The sequence below is a fragment of the Dromiciops gliroides genome, chromosome 2 (assembly GCF_019393635.1).
Source record: "Dromiciops gliroides isolate mDroGli1 chromosome 2, mDroGli1.pri, whole genome shotgun sequence".
Classification (NCBI taxonomy): domain Eukaryota; kingdom Metazoa; phylum Chordata; class Mammalia; order Microbiotheria; family Microbiotheriidae; genus Dromiciops; species Dromiciops gliroides.
In genome coordinates this window covers 84,720,347-84,736,044 of record NC_057862.1, presented here as the reverse complement: position 1 = coordinate 84,736,044, position 15,698 = coordinate 84,720,347, and the positions used below count along the sequence as shown (strand labels likewise).

The 15,698-nt window shown below is 38.5% G+C and overlaps 1 protein-coding gene across 1 annotated transcript; it reads right to left on the bottom strand.

The window, feature by feature from the left end:
• Nucleotides 1–4,460: 4,460 nt before the first annotated feature.
• LOC122742043 (interferon-induced protein with tetratricopeptide repeats 1-like) lies at nucleotides 4,461–10,864 on the bottom strand. Its single transcript, XM_043986022.1, has 2 exons — nucleotides 10,778–10,864; nucleotides 4,461–6,243 (listed from the first exon to the last, which is right to left on the bottom strand). Exons 1-2 carry the CDS (start codon nucleotides 10,780–10,782, stop codon nucleotides 4,878–4,880), a joined length of 1,371 nt encoding a protein of 456 aa, XP_043841957.1. The 5' UTR covers nucleotides 10,783–10,864; the 3' UTR covers nucleotides 4,461–4,877.
• Between the last annotated feature and the right edge of the window lie 4,834 nt (nucleotides 10,865–15,698).

The window sequence follows — 15,698 nt, the reverse complement described above, 5'->3', positions numbered from 1 at the left end:
TATTTGAACCAATAATTTTGTTTCTTATCTGGACTTTCCACTTTCCTCTTTTGTATAGAAGCTGGAAATTGCAATAACTTCCATAGATGTAATTGTCTGTTCATTCATTCATTATACAAATAGTTTGAATGCTTTCTGTTCCTCATTTAAGCCAAGCCACATCTTCATTGTGTTTGACCATCAATGGACAGAAATTTTCCCCATCCCTTTTTTCTTAAGGCTTTCTCTGTCTCTCTGTCTTTCTCTCCATCTGCCTCTCGGTGTCTCTCCATCTCTGTCTCTCTGTATCTCTCTGTGTCTGTGTCTCTCTCTGTCTCCTCATTTCATTGTTCCTCAAATCTCTGTGGTAAATTTTTATGATGTGGAGGAGTTTGTTTTGTTCTTTGATCTAGCTTAATGACTCATATTACCTTAATATTTTAACATTTGCTCCTAGTTGCTGATTAAGATAAACTAGAATTTTGGATATATTTTCCACCTAAATTCCTTTCTGAATATATTTTTCTTATTGTTTCTTTTAATTGGGCAACATGCCATTCAAGTTTTCTATTGCTTGGACCAGCTATACATAGATGTAATGTTCCAGTGCCTTTCTGTACACCTTCAATAGCTTTCTTGGGTTCCTTCTGCCATGTTGATACCTGTCCTTAAGGGTTTGTTTTGTGTTCTACTTTGCTTCCTATAGTTCTTTCTATGGCAAAAGCTAGAAGATATATTGCTGTGTGAAGGTTTTGAAATGTATTTACACATTGAAAAAATACTATGGAGAATACATTCATTGATGATAATTATAACAGATAGTAGCTTTGCTAAATTACTCTACTTTAGTATAATTGGATTGGATTCATACTATCAAATTCAAAAGAACTTCTTAGAAGTCCAAAAAAAGTATTCCTATCTCCCTTTCAGAATCACTTCACATACAGTATCAATGTTGCTTTTGTCACCTATTTTACTACTGATTATAATTTATGGAATTTGCATTAAGCAAAGATTTTCAGTGGCCTCAGAGTCATAGATTAGTTGTTCAGCAATTTCATCTCTTACTTTGTCTAACCTTGGCTTAGAGTTGAAGTCATTTCTTATGATCATACTTCCTTTTTCAGCAATACCTTGAGATGTGATTGGGAACTGAGAATACCATTGAACAAAATGTTATGAAGACTGCCTGTAACTGGTTAGATTGCTTTCAGTTTTGTTATAAAGAATTGATGGCACACAAAGGATTCTTGTCTTTTGTTTATTTTACATGCATTCAGGGTTTGCTTACTTTAATGGTCACCGCCTAACCCTTCTGTGGTTTATTTTCTTTGTTATATATGAAACATTAAGTATTACTGTGGATCATGAGGGTCCATGTCTTTCTCATTTTCCTTTCTTTTAGTTAATATAGAACAAGTTCAGCCACCAAGGCCTTCACTCATACTTTCAGTGGCATAATGCTCTGAGAGTTTCAAGGAAAATGTAAGAGAGCCCAGAGTTTGAGTTTTAGGGTTCTGCTTGAGAGAGTTATAGAATCATTCATAACACTAAAATGTAACTCATTAGTCCCCACTGAGGGTTTTTTTTTAACCTCTCATGCTAGAATTATAAGGTTCTGTGTAGTTTATGAAATAGAAAAAACCCTCAGGAACATCCTTCCATGGACAGGCTGATCCCAAATAATGACATGCCTATAGACAATAAGAAAGAATTCATTTATTTATAAAAAGCAAATCAAGCTTAGAAAATAGCACCGACAATTGTAGACAAAAAAAAATAGGATATAGTTGTCTTTTTTCAGCTTTTCCTACCCATACAGAAGGTTGGAAGAGGCAAGAAGAAAAAAGAAACTCCTCAGCCCATAGGTTTCACAAAGACAGAAGATTTCATTATTAATCAGATTCTTCCTCCAATAGGGCTGTTATAGTCCTGTCTGACTACTTTGGATGCTGATGCTGGCCACCAGAGGAAGCCCAATTGTTTTCCACTTCCAATAAAGAGCATCTACCCTGCTTCCTGGTTATTGTAGCCAAAGTCACACTATATCCCAGCTCTTGGTCCTTGTTGAGAACAAAGGACAAACAACAACAACAGTCCCAATCCTAGTCTCCTTTAGTGCCCCAAACTTCTTGCTACCTCAAGGTATCATCCTCTCTCAGTACAAATCCTGTGAAGCCATGATAGATAACCTACCCCACCCCCTCCAAGAAAGGTATGTCACTGGTCTATGAAAATTTCTAAGAGGTATTACAATAGAGTTAAACCTCACAGGCAAGATAAAGGTATAGGAAGGGATTTATTTAGAAATGGCAAATGTAAAAAAAAAAAAAGAAAGAAATGAAGAAAGAAAAGGAATCAATTGAATGAAGTTAAAATAAAAACAATGTCAAACCTTTAGTATAGGAATCATAGATTTAGAATGAGAAAGGACCTTAAGTCACAAAATCCAAGCCTCTAATTTTATAAATGAGGAAAGTGAGGTCCAGAGATGAAGTGATTTGACAAAGGTCTCCATGCAGAGCCAAAATCTGAACTTAATTGTCCTGACTCTGAAGATAGTGTACTCTTTTCCCACTGTTTTCTAATTTCTTTACAAGTCTGTTGGCCTCTGGAATTTGATGGGCTTATGGGACGATGAGCTTTTGTCTGAGACTGTTGAAAGCACATGCCCATAGAGAATGTGAATATACCTATTGGCACCTTTTTCAGAGGACAAAAGTCAACTCCTGATTAAGTCTCATCGATTAGTGGCTGCCCCAAGATGAATTGGTTGGTTTGGAACCACTGTTTTGAGCTCTCTAAGCAGGAGATGGACTTTAGTGACTGACACTATCTCCAAATGAATTTTTTTGTCTCAGACTAATGGGAGGATGGGTTCTGGTTGGAAGAACCACCTCCTTGTACTAGCCTACAACAGGAGTGTTTGTCTGGAGTTCTTTTCCTTGTTTCCTTTTTACCTTTCTCCTGATGGAAATCCTGAAAGTTCAGTAGGTGAGGGAGGCATAGTTGGAATTTTAGAAAAACCTTGATGGAGCTAAGGAATCACTGATGGCTGCCTTGGAGCAGAAACATGTGGAAAGTGCACATTTGCCCAAGAGGTCTATGAGTGACTGACTGACTACCTTTCACCTTTTCATTCTATTTTGAGTGCTGGTCAGAGACCTGACATGTGAAAGTATGAAAGTAGACATTCCCAGCACAAGTGATTTACATAGCTTGTATACACATACACATATACAGTAAATAGACAACATTTAAGAACTACCAATTTTTGTCCTAAGTAGCTCACATTTAGGGTATAACCGATTAGTTTAATGTTTCAAGATAGCTCCAAAACAGTGCCTCTTACCCTCATTAGCCAAAAGGAAGCAATATAAGACTAAGAAGCATATTCCTATTGGTGATAATCCTCTCCCATACTTACTTATATTGGCTTACCTTAAATAGAGGGCATGTGTTCCTAGAATGTTATTATTAGTTATTATTACTAGTGAGTGTTATTCCAGCATGATAGAAGATAGGGTGTAGACTACTCTGGCACAGTCTTCAAGACTCTAGAGTCACCCATGTGATATGATTAGTCTTGAGGTAGACATTATAAGAAGGGCTACTAAGTACATGCCTAACACATATCTATTTACTGTGTATGGGTGTATGAGGGAGACAGAGACAGAGAAACTAAATGGAAGAGATTGAGTGAGAAAGAAAGACTGAGAAAAATGGGGGAGGGAGAGAAAGAGAGAGAGAGAAAGAGAGAGAAGAATTGATGAGAAATGCAAGACCAGGGGCAGCTGGGTGGCACAGTGGATAGAGCACCGGCCCTGGAGTCAGGAGTACCTGAGTTCAAATACACTTACTAGCTGTGTGACCCTGGGCAAGTCACTTAACCCCAATTGCCTCACTAAAAAAAAAAAAAAAGAAATGCAAGACCATATTTTATGATAGGTGGTGCAATGGATAGAGTACTGGGTCTGGAGTCAAATAACCTGAATTCAATTCCAGCCTCAGATACTTACCAGCTATGCGAGCCTGGGCAAGTCATTTAACCCTGTTTGCCTCAGTTTCTTCATCTGTAAAATGAGCTAGAAAAGGAAATGGCAAACCACTCCAGTATCTTTGCCAAGAAAACCCCAAATGGGATCACAAAGAATAGAACACAACTGAAGCGACTGAACAACAACATTTTCCCAAAAGTTTTAGAATAGTGAATAACATTGAACTTGTCACTTTTTTTTTCTTAATCCAAAGTAAATGACTGAATGTTGAGGCTGATTAAATATTCATTCTTTGGGACAGCTAGGTGACAGGTGGATAGAGCACTCACCCTGGAGTCAGGACGACCTGAGTTCAAATCCAGCCTCAGAAACTTGATACTTACTAGCTGTGTGACCCTGAGCAAGTCACTTAACCCCAATTGCCTCACAAACAAACAAACGAATGAATAAATAAATAAAATAGACAAATAAATAAATATCCATTCCTCTTTATTTGTATACTTCCTTTCTGCATTTCTTTTTGATTTTTCATTCAAACTTAATAAGCATCAAAGATGCAAGTAAACACCATAGCAGATATGGAATAAAATTTTGTATAAACCCATAGCATTTAATATAGTAGAAGCAGAAAATAGATGACAAATGAATATGAAATGAGCTTCCTTTATATCCCTCTCCAAGACTACTTGAGGTTTCACTACATATGGCTTTATTTTCTTCTTTTACATATAGTTGTAGCGGATGCTGTGATCTGGCTGATCTTATTTTGTGTCAAACACTTTAAAAAGCAAAACTGAAAGAAATAAGTATCGATTAACCATGGAGGCAGATTTCCCAAACAAACTTGATACAGACAGCTGCATGTCACAGGATGTTCAAAGATTCTTTATTCCCAGAATCTCATCTCTGAGCTTCACAGTTCTTTGACTTCTCAGATTCCTCATGGACAAAGTCTGGGAGAAACAAATTTTCTACATTGTCTCTATTTCGACGAAGTTGCCTTACAACTAGTTTCTCCACAGCAACTAGAAGAAGCTGCCTTACATACGTCTCTTTTTTTACTTTTAATCCTTCTAAGTAGTGAGTGAGGGCATTAGTCTCAGACCTCCTGTGTAATTCCTGAAAGCGGCCATAATGGAAGTGGATCTCTTGCTTCCTCACATCCTCAAGCTGCTCCATGTGCAATATTCTCTGAAAGTTTTCTTCCGCATTTACGTAGTCACCTGCTTCTGCATACATGTTGGCCAAACCTATATAAGCCAACACAAACCCAGGCTTGTACTCGACTGCCTTTTTAAAGTGAAACAAGGCTGATTTAATCATTCTTCCAAAACGTTGTCTCCCTTGAAATTGATTTATTGTAGTTCTCTTTATCAGGAGCATTTGATCCCTGTAACAAAGTGCCATCTGGTGATGTAGGACAGCAGATAATGGTGTTATCTGCAAAGCACTTTTTAAGAACTGAAGAGCTTTCTCCAGTGAGCCTTTTATTCGGTAAAATTTGGCTGCATAGCGAAGGACATAGGGGCGGGATGACATGGCACTTAAAGCCTCTTGCATGTACCTTTCTCCTTCCTCCTCTTGATTTTGGTCTTGAAGTTTCAGGGCAAGGAGAGCCTTAATATAAGTATCTTCTGGATGGAGCATGACTGCCTGGCGTAGTGGTTCCAGAGAAACACTGCGAGGATCTCCTCGGAAAAATTCATCCAGACGATACACTGCGATTGCAAACCCAGTGACAAAGGCAGGGTTGTCTGGCTTTAATTGCAGGGCCTTTTGGAAGCAGACTTTGGCCCTTTCATAATACCTCCCTCCAAACTTGAGCAAGGCCCACCCCTCTTCACAGTCGATTTCTGGAAGCTCCACACTATAGCGGGAGGGACTTGAAAGCTTTTTGCAACTTGCTTCTACCTTGTCCAGGTAAGTCTGAGCTTCTGGGAGTCTGCCCATGTGATAATAGATCCAGGCATAGTTTCCCCAGGCCACGAGGCTTTGTATTTCTGCTTGTTCAGTGTGGTCCCGTTGGATTAATTCTTCTGCTTTTCTCAAACTTTCCAGGGCTTCCTCATTTTGTCTTTTCAGGTGCTTTACGTAGGCCAGTGTGCTATGTATTCCCACATTGAATTTTGTGTCCAGAAATTCAATCTCCTGCACAATTCTGTTCTCTAAATCAGGTAAGTCAAGGTCCCCTCTTGATAAATCCCATGTAAAGTGACATCGCAACTGGAGCAGGACATCCCTGCTGGGACTTCCCTCAAACATCTCACTGTGGATGCAAAAGGAGTTTTCCATTAGTAGGTGAGAATAGCCAAAGTTATCATTCCCCAACCCTGTAACATCCATTATATTGTCTTTCAGTTCCCTTCCTGCCCATATTCCTGAGCCATCACTGGATAATAGTGGATACCCTCTTGCTGCTATTTCTTCTGTTAAGATGGGGTTCTTAACTATTTTTATGTAATAGTCCCCTTTATCAGTCTGGTGAAGCCTATGACCTCTTCTCATAATAATCATTTTATATGCATAAAACAAGGGGATTACAAAGGAAACCAATTATATTGATATATAGTTATCAGAATACTTTTTTAAACAAATCATGAAACTGAAATTAAGAACCTTTGTTTTAGAAGAATCAGTACACGTGTATTGATCAGATATATCCAGATCAGAACTCTGTGTAGTGGAGAGAAGGAAGTGGGAGTTCCAAGAACTTCCCTTTCTCTGCTGCTATACATAACCACTATGGAAGGTGTTTCAAAATTAAAATTACAGGGAAACTTTATGAACTCCTTTCTTATACAGGAGATGGAGGGAAGGAATAAGCATGTAAATAACACTTACTGTGTGCCAGGTACTATGCAGAGTGCTTTACAAATATCTCATTTGATCCCTACAATCCCATGAGGTAGATGCTGTTATTATCTCCATTTTACAGTTTGAAAAACTGAGACAAACAGGTGACTTACTCAGGGTCACACAGCTTGTAAATATCTGAGGGCAGCTTTGAACTCAATTCTTTCTGATTCCCTGCCCAGCATCTTACCTACTACTTAACTGCTTCAAGAAAACCCACCTGAGTGAAAAAGGCTTGAAGAGCATCCTTTACATCAATCACTATTGCCATTTGAATAAATGTCATGCCTTGATGGAAGACAGAATGTCTTGAGGAAAAAAATGATTATTTTCTTTTTATATTAATAACCAATTTTATATACAGACCCTCTTTTTATTATTAATAACCAAATGTTAGTAGTTAGTTATTAGTAGAGGGTTTTTTCCTCTTTTTTATTTCCTCAAAGACCAGTCCTTAATGAAAAACAGGGCTGACAATAAGACATTCTCCCCAATTTGGGGCAGAATCCCACCCAACCAGAAGAGCTTATTTCTGGTTAAAGTTGTAAAAATAATCTAATGTAGGTGAATTCCATCTGTAATGTTCAATTTAAGTGGTCTAGGTGGAGTTAGATCCTTTGTCTATATTGCCCCAGGCAGGAGCAGTCTGGGTAAATATGAGTTTCTTTGTCCAAAAGTGCTGAGATGATCAAAATCAAGTCCCCCCAGTTTTTCATTAGAGAAAGCCCACCTCTCATTATAATATTCATTCTCTTATTAATTGTTAACCAATCAGAACTGATTTTCACCCTCAGAGAAACCCCCTTTTCCAAGGGTATTTTAACATTCAGCAGCCTCCTTTGGGGTCTTTGGCTTCCAGGAGAACCACTGACCTCAATTTATTGATTATGGGCTAGCCTAATTTATAAATTGATTATTAACTATGCAGAAATTCTGTCTCTTAGGCTTTTCATTCATCTCAGTCTGAATAAGATGATACAGCCTACAACCTATTAGGGTACCTGTCCTGACTCAGAGAGATTGTGATTATGCAGAGACAAGCCAAGCTTTTCCTTCCTGAGGAATCCCATCCCACCACCTCCACTACTATGTACCTGCCAAATAAGTGATTCATTATGGTGCCATCATGGACATCTTTATCCTAGACAAACCATGTCTCACCTCTGCTTATACTGTGCATTGTAGATTTCATCATTGCAATATGCTGATCTCTTTCAACCACCCTGAATGTCAAGTCATATAACCTGAGTGTAAAATCATGTCCTATTTTTGACTACCCGTGTTACCTTGAGAAAGGCATTTAATGATGCTAAGGCTCAATTATTTAATCTATAAAATGAAGCGGTAGGAAAATTTTTTTTCTGTGGTTCCATCTGGTTCTAACTCCCATAATTCCATTCATTAGGTACATTAAACATTTCTTTACTATCCTTAGACCCCACCTAGAGGTAGCATAGTATAGTATAAGGCAGCCAAATAGAACATTGTATAGAGAGAGCACTGGACCTGGAGTCAGGAGGGTTTGACTAGATGAGCACTAAGAACACTTCCAACTGTATCTATGATGATCCTTGTAATGAAAGATTAGAGCAAGCACCACAATACCAACCTGGAGATGCAATGTCTTTCCCAGGGTCCTATTTTATCTTCAGTATTTTTATCTACTAAGCCATGATGGGAATTAGATTCCCAGAAATCCTTGGTTATTGCGTTGCTGCTCAAAAATAGATGTTATTTGTTGTAAATTTATCTATTTTCCCTTCTCACTTGGGGTCCCTAGAGACCCAGTGCCCCAACATAATTGCACTGACTTAGATGCATGTCATAAAAACCAATTAGAGCTAGGCAGAACCAAAACAATATAGAATCACTGGACAATATATTGTTGGCCACCATCTTTTAAGGATGAGGAAAATAAGAATAGCAAGGTGAAATAACTTGTCCAAGATCATATGGGTATTGAGTAGTATAGATGGGATTCAAATCAAAGACTACTAGTTCCAGTCCCATGTTATTTTCCATTATACTGATAAAAGTTTTTTAGTTTTTTTTTTTTTTTTTTTAGTGAGGCAATTGGAGTTAAGTGACTTGCCCAGGGTCACACAGCTAGTAAATGTGTGTTAAGTGTCTGAGGCCGGATTTGAACTCAGGTACTCCTGACTCCAGGGCCGGTGCTCTATCCACTGCGCCACCTAGCTGCCCCTATACTGATAAAAGGAAAATTCATCATTTGGGATTTTCACCCTGATTTAAGAGGCAAAACTCAGGGAAAAGAAAAAATGAGTTTATTACAAGTATGTCAAGGTAGCAACATGTTAATGGCTTATCACTAAAGATCAGCAATGGCTTCAAGGTGGGGACAGCTTTTATAGGTAACTTTAAGACAATCCAGATAGGCATACCTCAGCAAAAGTGGTTAGGCCCTTTCATCTCAGTTCCTCCCAAGAGATAGCAGAACATGAAGATTTGCAGGTAAGAGAATGTGACAAAGAGCAGGTAGTGCAAAAAGCTACAGGTTTGGTGTCTCCTTTCCCACAAGAGCCTCCCACAATATTGATTGATAAGTAGGGCTGGGAACAATTGGATGTTCAGTCAAAATAACCTTCAAGGATATCTCAGGAAGGTTACACAGTGAATAATGGCAAAGACTGTATTAGGAGCTTGGTTTTAACACTTTTAGTTCAGAGCTCTTCTTCCTATACAGCACTGTATAGGAATGATTATCTTTCTCTTCCTCTACCTGCCACCACAGACCTCATCTGAAGTAATGGGACAACGCCAGCAGCCTACTATCATAACTACTGAAAAAGCAGCCCAAAAGCCTCCATGGTCTTGAAAGTAAATTAGTGACATCACCACTGTCTTAAAGAAGAGCAAGAGTTAGCAGGGTAGAGTCATGGAAGACATTAGATTTGTGATCCTGACTTTAAATCCCAGCTCTGCTAATTAATACAACCTCAGTCAATTCATCTATGAGCTTCAATTTTCCAATCTAAAAAAGTAGAGACATTAGTCCAAGTCCCCTTCCAACTTTGACATTTTATGAACTCTTTTTATAATATAATGCATAAGATCTTGTAATGTATGTATACCATCTAAAATATGAGATTATCCAGAGCAGGGAAGAACAGTGAGTAAATTAATGCATTCTATTTCTATTTCTTTTCCCCATACTAATTGTTTAAGTTATGGTTTCTCAATTAACCATTAAACAAGTACTTTCTGAGCTTCTACTAAGGGGCAATCAGGGTGTTATGGGATACAGATGGGAACAAAAAGAGACAGAATAGAAAGGAATCGGGTATAGAGATAAAGAAATTGAAAGATTAGGAGAGCAAGATAAAAAGACTAAATCCAAGACCAAATGACAGAGGGGAAAAAGATACTTCAATACAGACAAATAGAGATCTAGAAGGAAAGAATATTCAATATTCAGATATTCAAAGAGAGACAAAAAGGAATACAGAAAGTAAATGTAGTAAAGGCTGCATTTTCAGTTTTCCTTCTTCTTCCCTCTCTCTGGCACTTTCCCTTTTGCCTTTAAGCATAAACACATCTTGGCCATATTGTAAACAAAACTTTGCCTGACCCTACTGACCCTTAGAGCTTGCCACCCTCTTCTCCCATTTGGCCACAATTCAATAGTGGGTCATTTATGGAACATGAAAAGGCCTTAAGAAAAGTTCAGGGTCAGTGATGGAGTTGAGAACATTAATTTACTATACCTAGAGGTATGGCAAAAGGAAAGGGATGAGTGTGCTCTGTAGCCCTACAGGAAGAAGCCATTATAGAATATTGATTATGGAATCCCAGGAGTGCCAATGCAGAGGAACTGCCTCCATCAGAGATTTAGGCTGCTTCAACATATGAATTCAACAAAGAGTAATGATTAGAAATTTTGAATGTAATCAATAGCTTAAAGGGGAGAAGAAGAAAAAGACCCTTACCTCATGGTTCTGTGTGTGCCTCTCTGTGGTCCTGAAGAACTGTAAGCCCAGCGTGATTGATGTTTCCATTAATAAGTTGGTGTCTTGTGGCTTGTCAAGGAAATTCAGTGCAGTAAACACGAATGTGTGTGCAAGATAAGAAGACCTGTCAACCGATAAGGTGTGTTTGGGGTAAGGAGAGGGGAATAAAAACACACCAGGAAAAAAGAAAACAAAATATAAAAGGGAATTAGATGTAAGCCGGAGTTCCATTGGGGAGGAAGGAGCATTTAGGCAATAAGACAAGGTATGAGAGTGGCCTGGTGGAGAGCAAAATCTCTCACGTGGGGCAGATGATTTGGAAGACATTTAGGAAAAATAGTTCTACCTAAAGGTAGACTTTCTAGTGAGAACCAAGGTGGCCTAAAGAATCAAGAATGGGAACCTGGAGGAGCCAGGATCTAATTTCAATTCAATTTCTGTATCACCGTGAAGGCCTTACAAAGTCAGTAAATTCTGAGTGCTCTGTGGTGACACAGTCTATATTCCCCATTTAAAATGGAAAGTAAGAGTACTAGATATTCCTCTTTTACAAAGCAGCTGAGAGGAAAGAGCACTGATTCACAAATCAGAAAAGGTGGCTTTGCCTTATTTTTATGTTATTTACTGCCTATGTTACTTTGAATAAATTATCCCCATTCACTGAACCTCAGTTTGCTTATACGCAAAATGAGGATACTGGATTAGATGCTTTTTAATGTGCCTTCTAGCTCTTGTATTATTATTGTATTCTTATTATAGTCATGGCAAGACCAGACATTTTAAACTTTGGCTAAAAATCTAAAATGAGAAAAGAAGAAACAAAATTGAGGCATGCACTAAAATAAACTACCCCAAATGCTCATACATATGTGAAAGGATTTTTACATTAAAAAAAAATACCTTGTTCATATTTTTTATCACTGTTCTTTTTCCTCATTAATTTTCTTCCATAGCACTTCCTAGTATGTACAGAGACTATACACAGGTTTATATAACCCAGACTTGGAAGAAAATAATAAATTATATTCAGAACAATGTGGAACATTTGAAAAGCTATTTTCTAACACTTTCTAAAACAATTGCAACCCTCCATAGTATTTTTGTTTTCTTACTAAGTTGTTTCCCTGCCATTAGGAGAATGCTCAATGATCCTAGTGGATCATCTTGACCTACATGATCTGCATAAGCAGTGGTTTATTGGCAAGCTATCCCTTCCTTGACGAGCCAAAGATTCTACTTTCATATACCCTAAAAAGAATACAATACTCAATTCATTCAAAAGCTCCAAAATATAGAGAGCAGAAGTTCCCCTGAAAAACATGAGAAAGTTAGGGTTGAGAAAGAGTTTGATGCAAAAGAAGACAGATAGCTGAGGGACCTCAAATCATATAACATCTTAAACCTCAGTTTTCTCATCTTAAAAAGGGGGGGTGGGGAGGGGGAATTGCACTAAATCATTTCTAGCATTTTGGAATTCCTAACGTGTTTGGATCTATACATGTAGAGTTTTGTGAAGGTGAAATATTGCAACAAAAATGCCTTAAGCTGCTGGAGAACTGGTACTAGAGCAAGGCTAAGAAGTCAGATTAAGAGGTGGATTTTTAAAAAATTAAATAATGTTTTCCAGTGAACATAAATGCATTTCCTCTCCCTCATATCCCATTGTTAACATGGGGGAGGGGGAGAAAAAAAGAAAAAGAAAGCCTTTGTAACAAATGTGCAAGGTCAAACAAAACAAATATACCTGTACTAGTCATGTCCAAAAAATATATTCCTCATTCATCATGCATCCGTCACCTTTCTATTTGGAGGTGGGGAATAGGCTTCTTTATCAGTTATCTAGAATCATAGTTGGTTACTGCGTTGATCAGAGTACTTAGGTCTTTCAAACTCAGAAAAATGAGTCTTCCTGATTTCAGGCCTGGCACTTTATGCCCCACACCACCTACCTAACTAACTTAAATCAAAATTTTAAAAACATAATCCTAGTCCCCAGTTTTCTCCCAATGAGAAAACCCTCTGTCCTTATATCTGTTAGGAGTATGAGTGATTTGGTGTAAATTCACCACTACTACCAGTATTTTCCAAACATTCGACTGTAACACTAGCCTCTAGCTGCCTAACTTGCTCATCTAGTCAAGTGAGAGTCGGGAGAGTAGAAACAGAGATTATTATTTCTCTCTTCAGGGTTCTAGAGCTAAGCATGAGGGGTTGAGGAGTTTCTGATATTTCTAAATCTAATGACTTCCCTATCCATATATTCCCCCCAAATCCCTTGATCAATTAATATCACCTTATTACTGATTTACAAATTAATATGAATTAATTTTTGTAAAGGGATATTTACTAAGAAGATATATCAAGAAAGCAAAAACACTTCCCAAACGGGGATCCCACTTTGTACTCTACACATATACTGTGGGCTCCAAAATTGTCCAATCTGCAAGAAAAACCACTGAGGCATAAGTTCAAGTCTTTATTTTATTAAAATAGTATTTAATTAAAACGTGCTGTATTAAAAAGTACTTGCTCAGGGCAGCTAGGTGGCACAGTGGATAAAGCACTGGCCTTGGATTCAGGAGGACCTGAGTTCAAATCCAGCCTCAGACACTTGACACTAGCTGTGTGACCCTGGGCAAGTCACTTAACCCTCACTGCCCCACAAAACAACAACAAAAAAACCCCCAAAAACAAAAAGTACATGCTCCCCTTTAACGAAAAGGACCTCAGATCTCCCTCACAATCTGAGAAACTCCCTTCCTCTAGGGCCTTAGTTGTAGAGTGCTAAATTCCCAGATGATACAGAAGAGGCACAGTAGTATACAGAACCTCACTGGCTGATAGATCCTGACCTCAATCCTCCAGGAGTGTCTACAAAAAATACAGAATCCCATTGGTTGACAAACAACCAATGAGCAGACTTTGACAGATAAACAGATGTTAAAACATCTACAAGGGCCAACTGGCTAGTAGAAAGGCAGACCATAGGCCAGCAAATAGTCACTTCTTGGCCAAATATTCACAGCCATCTCCCCATAATAGGAAATACAAGGATGACAAGGGACAGAGGAACAACAGAAATAGCTGAGGGACTTTGCATGTCATGGAATCATCTCTGCAATGCTGGGCTTGGTCACCATAACAAGGCAAAAACAAGGGTGGAGGTCATTTAATTAGCTTCCTTTGATTAAGCAAGTGAACTTAAAAACCACAGTTTACAACACTGGAGCCTAATATACAGAACTCATAATCACTACCCCTCTGGAATCATATCACACTGATTAGCATAAACCAGGGTCCAATAAATCATTTATTATAATACTTTTGGGGGGGGGGCAATGAGGGTTTAATGACTTGCCCAGGGTCACACAGCTAGTAAGTGTCAAGTGTCTGAGGCTGGATTTGAACTCAGGTTCTCCTGAATCCAGGGCTGGTGCTTTATCCACTGTGCCACCTAGCTGCCCCTATCATAATACTTTTTAAGGGAATAGTCTCAGACTTAAAATATTGATTACAAAACATTCTCCTCACCAAGGTGGAATATATACATGTCTTAGTAGGATTCCATTGTCAAAGATTACCCGATTTCCCAGGCACAGTGTCTTAGCTGCCATTCCTTGTTGTACTGGGTCAAGCAAGACACTCTGGCTACTTTCTGGATTTTATTACTACTGATACTGTAAATCCTATTATGGACTCCAATTGCTGGAAACCTGAGGACTCTTCTAACCTTTAAAGTCTGGTCTGTTTCTAACACTCATTCACCTAAGATGAGTAAAGAATAAATACTCAGGGGAAAGAAGAAATAGCACTGGACTTGGAGACAGTCACCACTTCCATTTACTTATTCTTTTCCCATTTGATACCCAGTGAGGAGGGAGAGTGGTGTAGGTTTGAATGCAGATTTTACCACTCCCAATTACTAATTACTAGCACAGCATACTAAAAAGAATGGCAGACTTGGAAGCAAGAGTCCTGGGCCAAAATCTTGGCTCCAGCTCTGTCTAGTTGGGTGACTATGGCAAAGTCACTTAACTTCCTTGAGCTACTGTTTCCTTCTCTATTAAGTGAGACTAATAATACTAGCAATGGCTACCTCGTGGGATTGTTGTGAGGAGAGAGATTTATAAGCCCCCAAAGTCTTATTCATATAAATGTGGGCTGTGTTAACTCAGACAAGTCATTTGATCTCTGTGTCTCAATTTCTTCATCTGGAAAACTGCTCTAAGATTTCATGACTAATAACAGAAATACAGTGGATGAGGACCCAGGTTTCCTGACGACACTCAACAGAGATGTCTCTAGTGCTTATCAGAACTACACTGAGTGCTGGGTGGGGGATGGGGTGGAGTGCTGTCTTTTGCCAGAGATGAAATGTAGAAATTAAAATTTAAAAACATCAATCATCCTCATTCACCTGATGGTATACATTGGACAAAAAAAAAAAAATTGCCCATTAGAGAGTATATACACACACACACATATACATTCATGTATGCCATTCATTAAAGTTGTGTTATTTATCTCTTTTATATGTCAGCTCTTTGCTTCATGACAGTAGTGCTCACTGTCATCATCATCATCAGAAAAACAACATGGGGGGCAGCTAGGTGGTGCAGTGGATAGAGCACAGGCCCTGGAGTCAGGAATACCTGAGTTCAAATCCAGCCTCAGACACTTAACACTTACTAGCTGTGTGACCCTGGGCAAGTCACTTGACCCCAATTGCCTCACTAAAAAAGAAAGAAAGAAAGAAAGAAAGAAAGAAAGAAAGAAAGAAAGAAAGAAAGAAAGAAAGAAAGAAAGAAAGAAAGAAAGAAAGACAACATGGCATGGTATTCCATTATGTATAGTCAGAAAGGCCTAAGTTAAAGACCTGCCTTTGACACATTGTCTATGA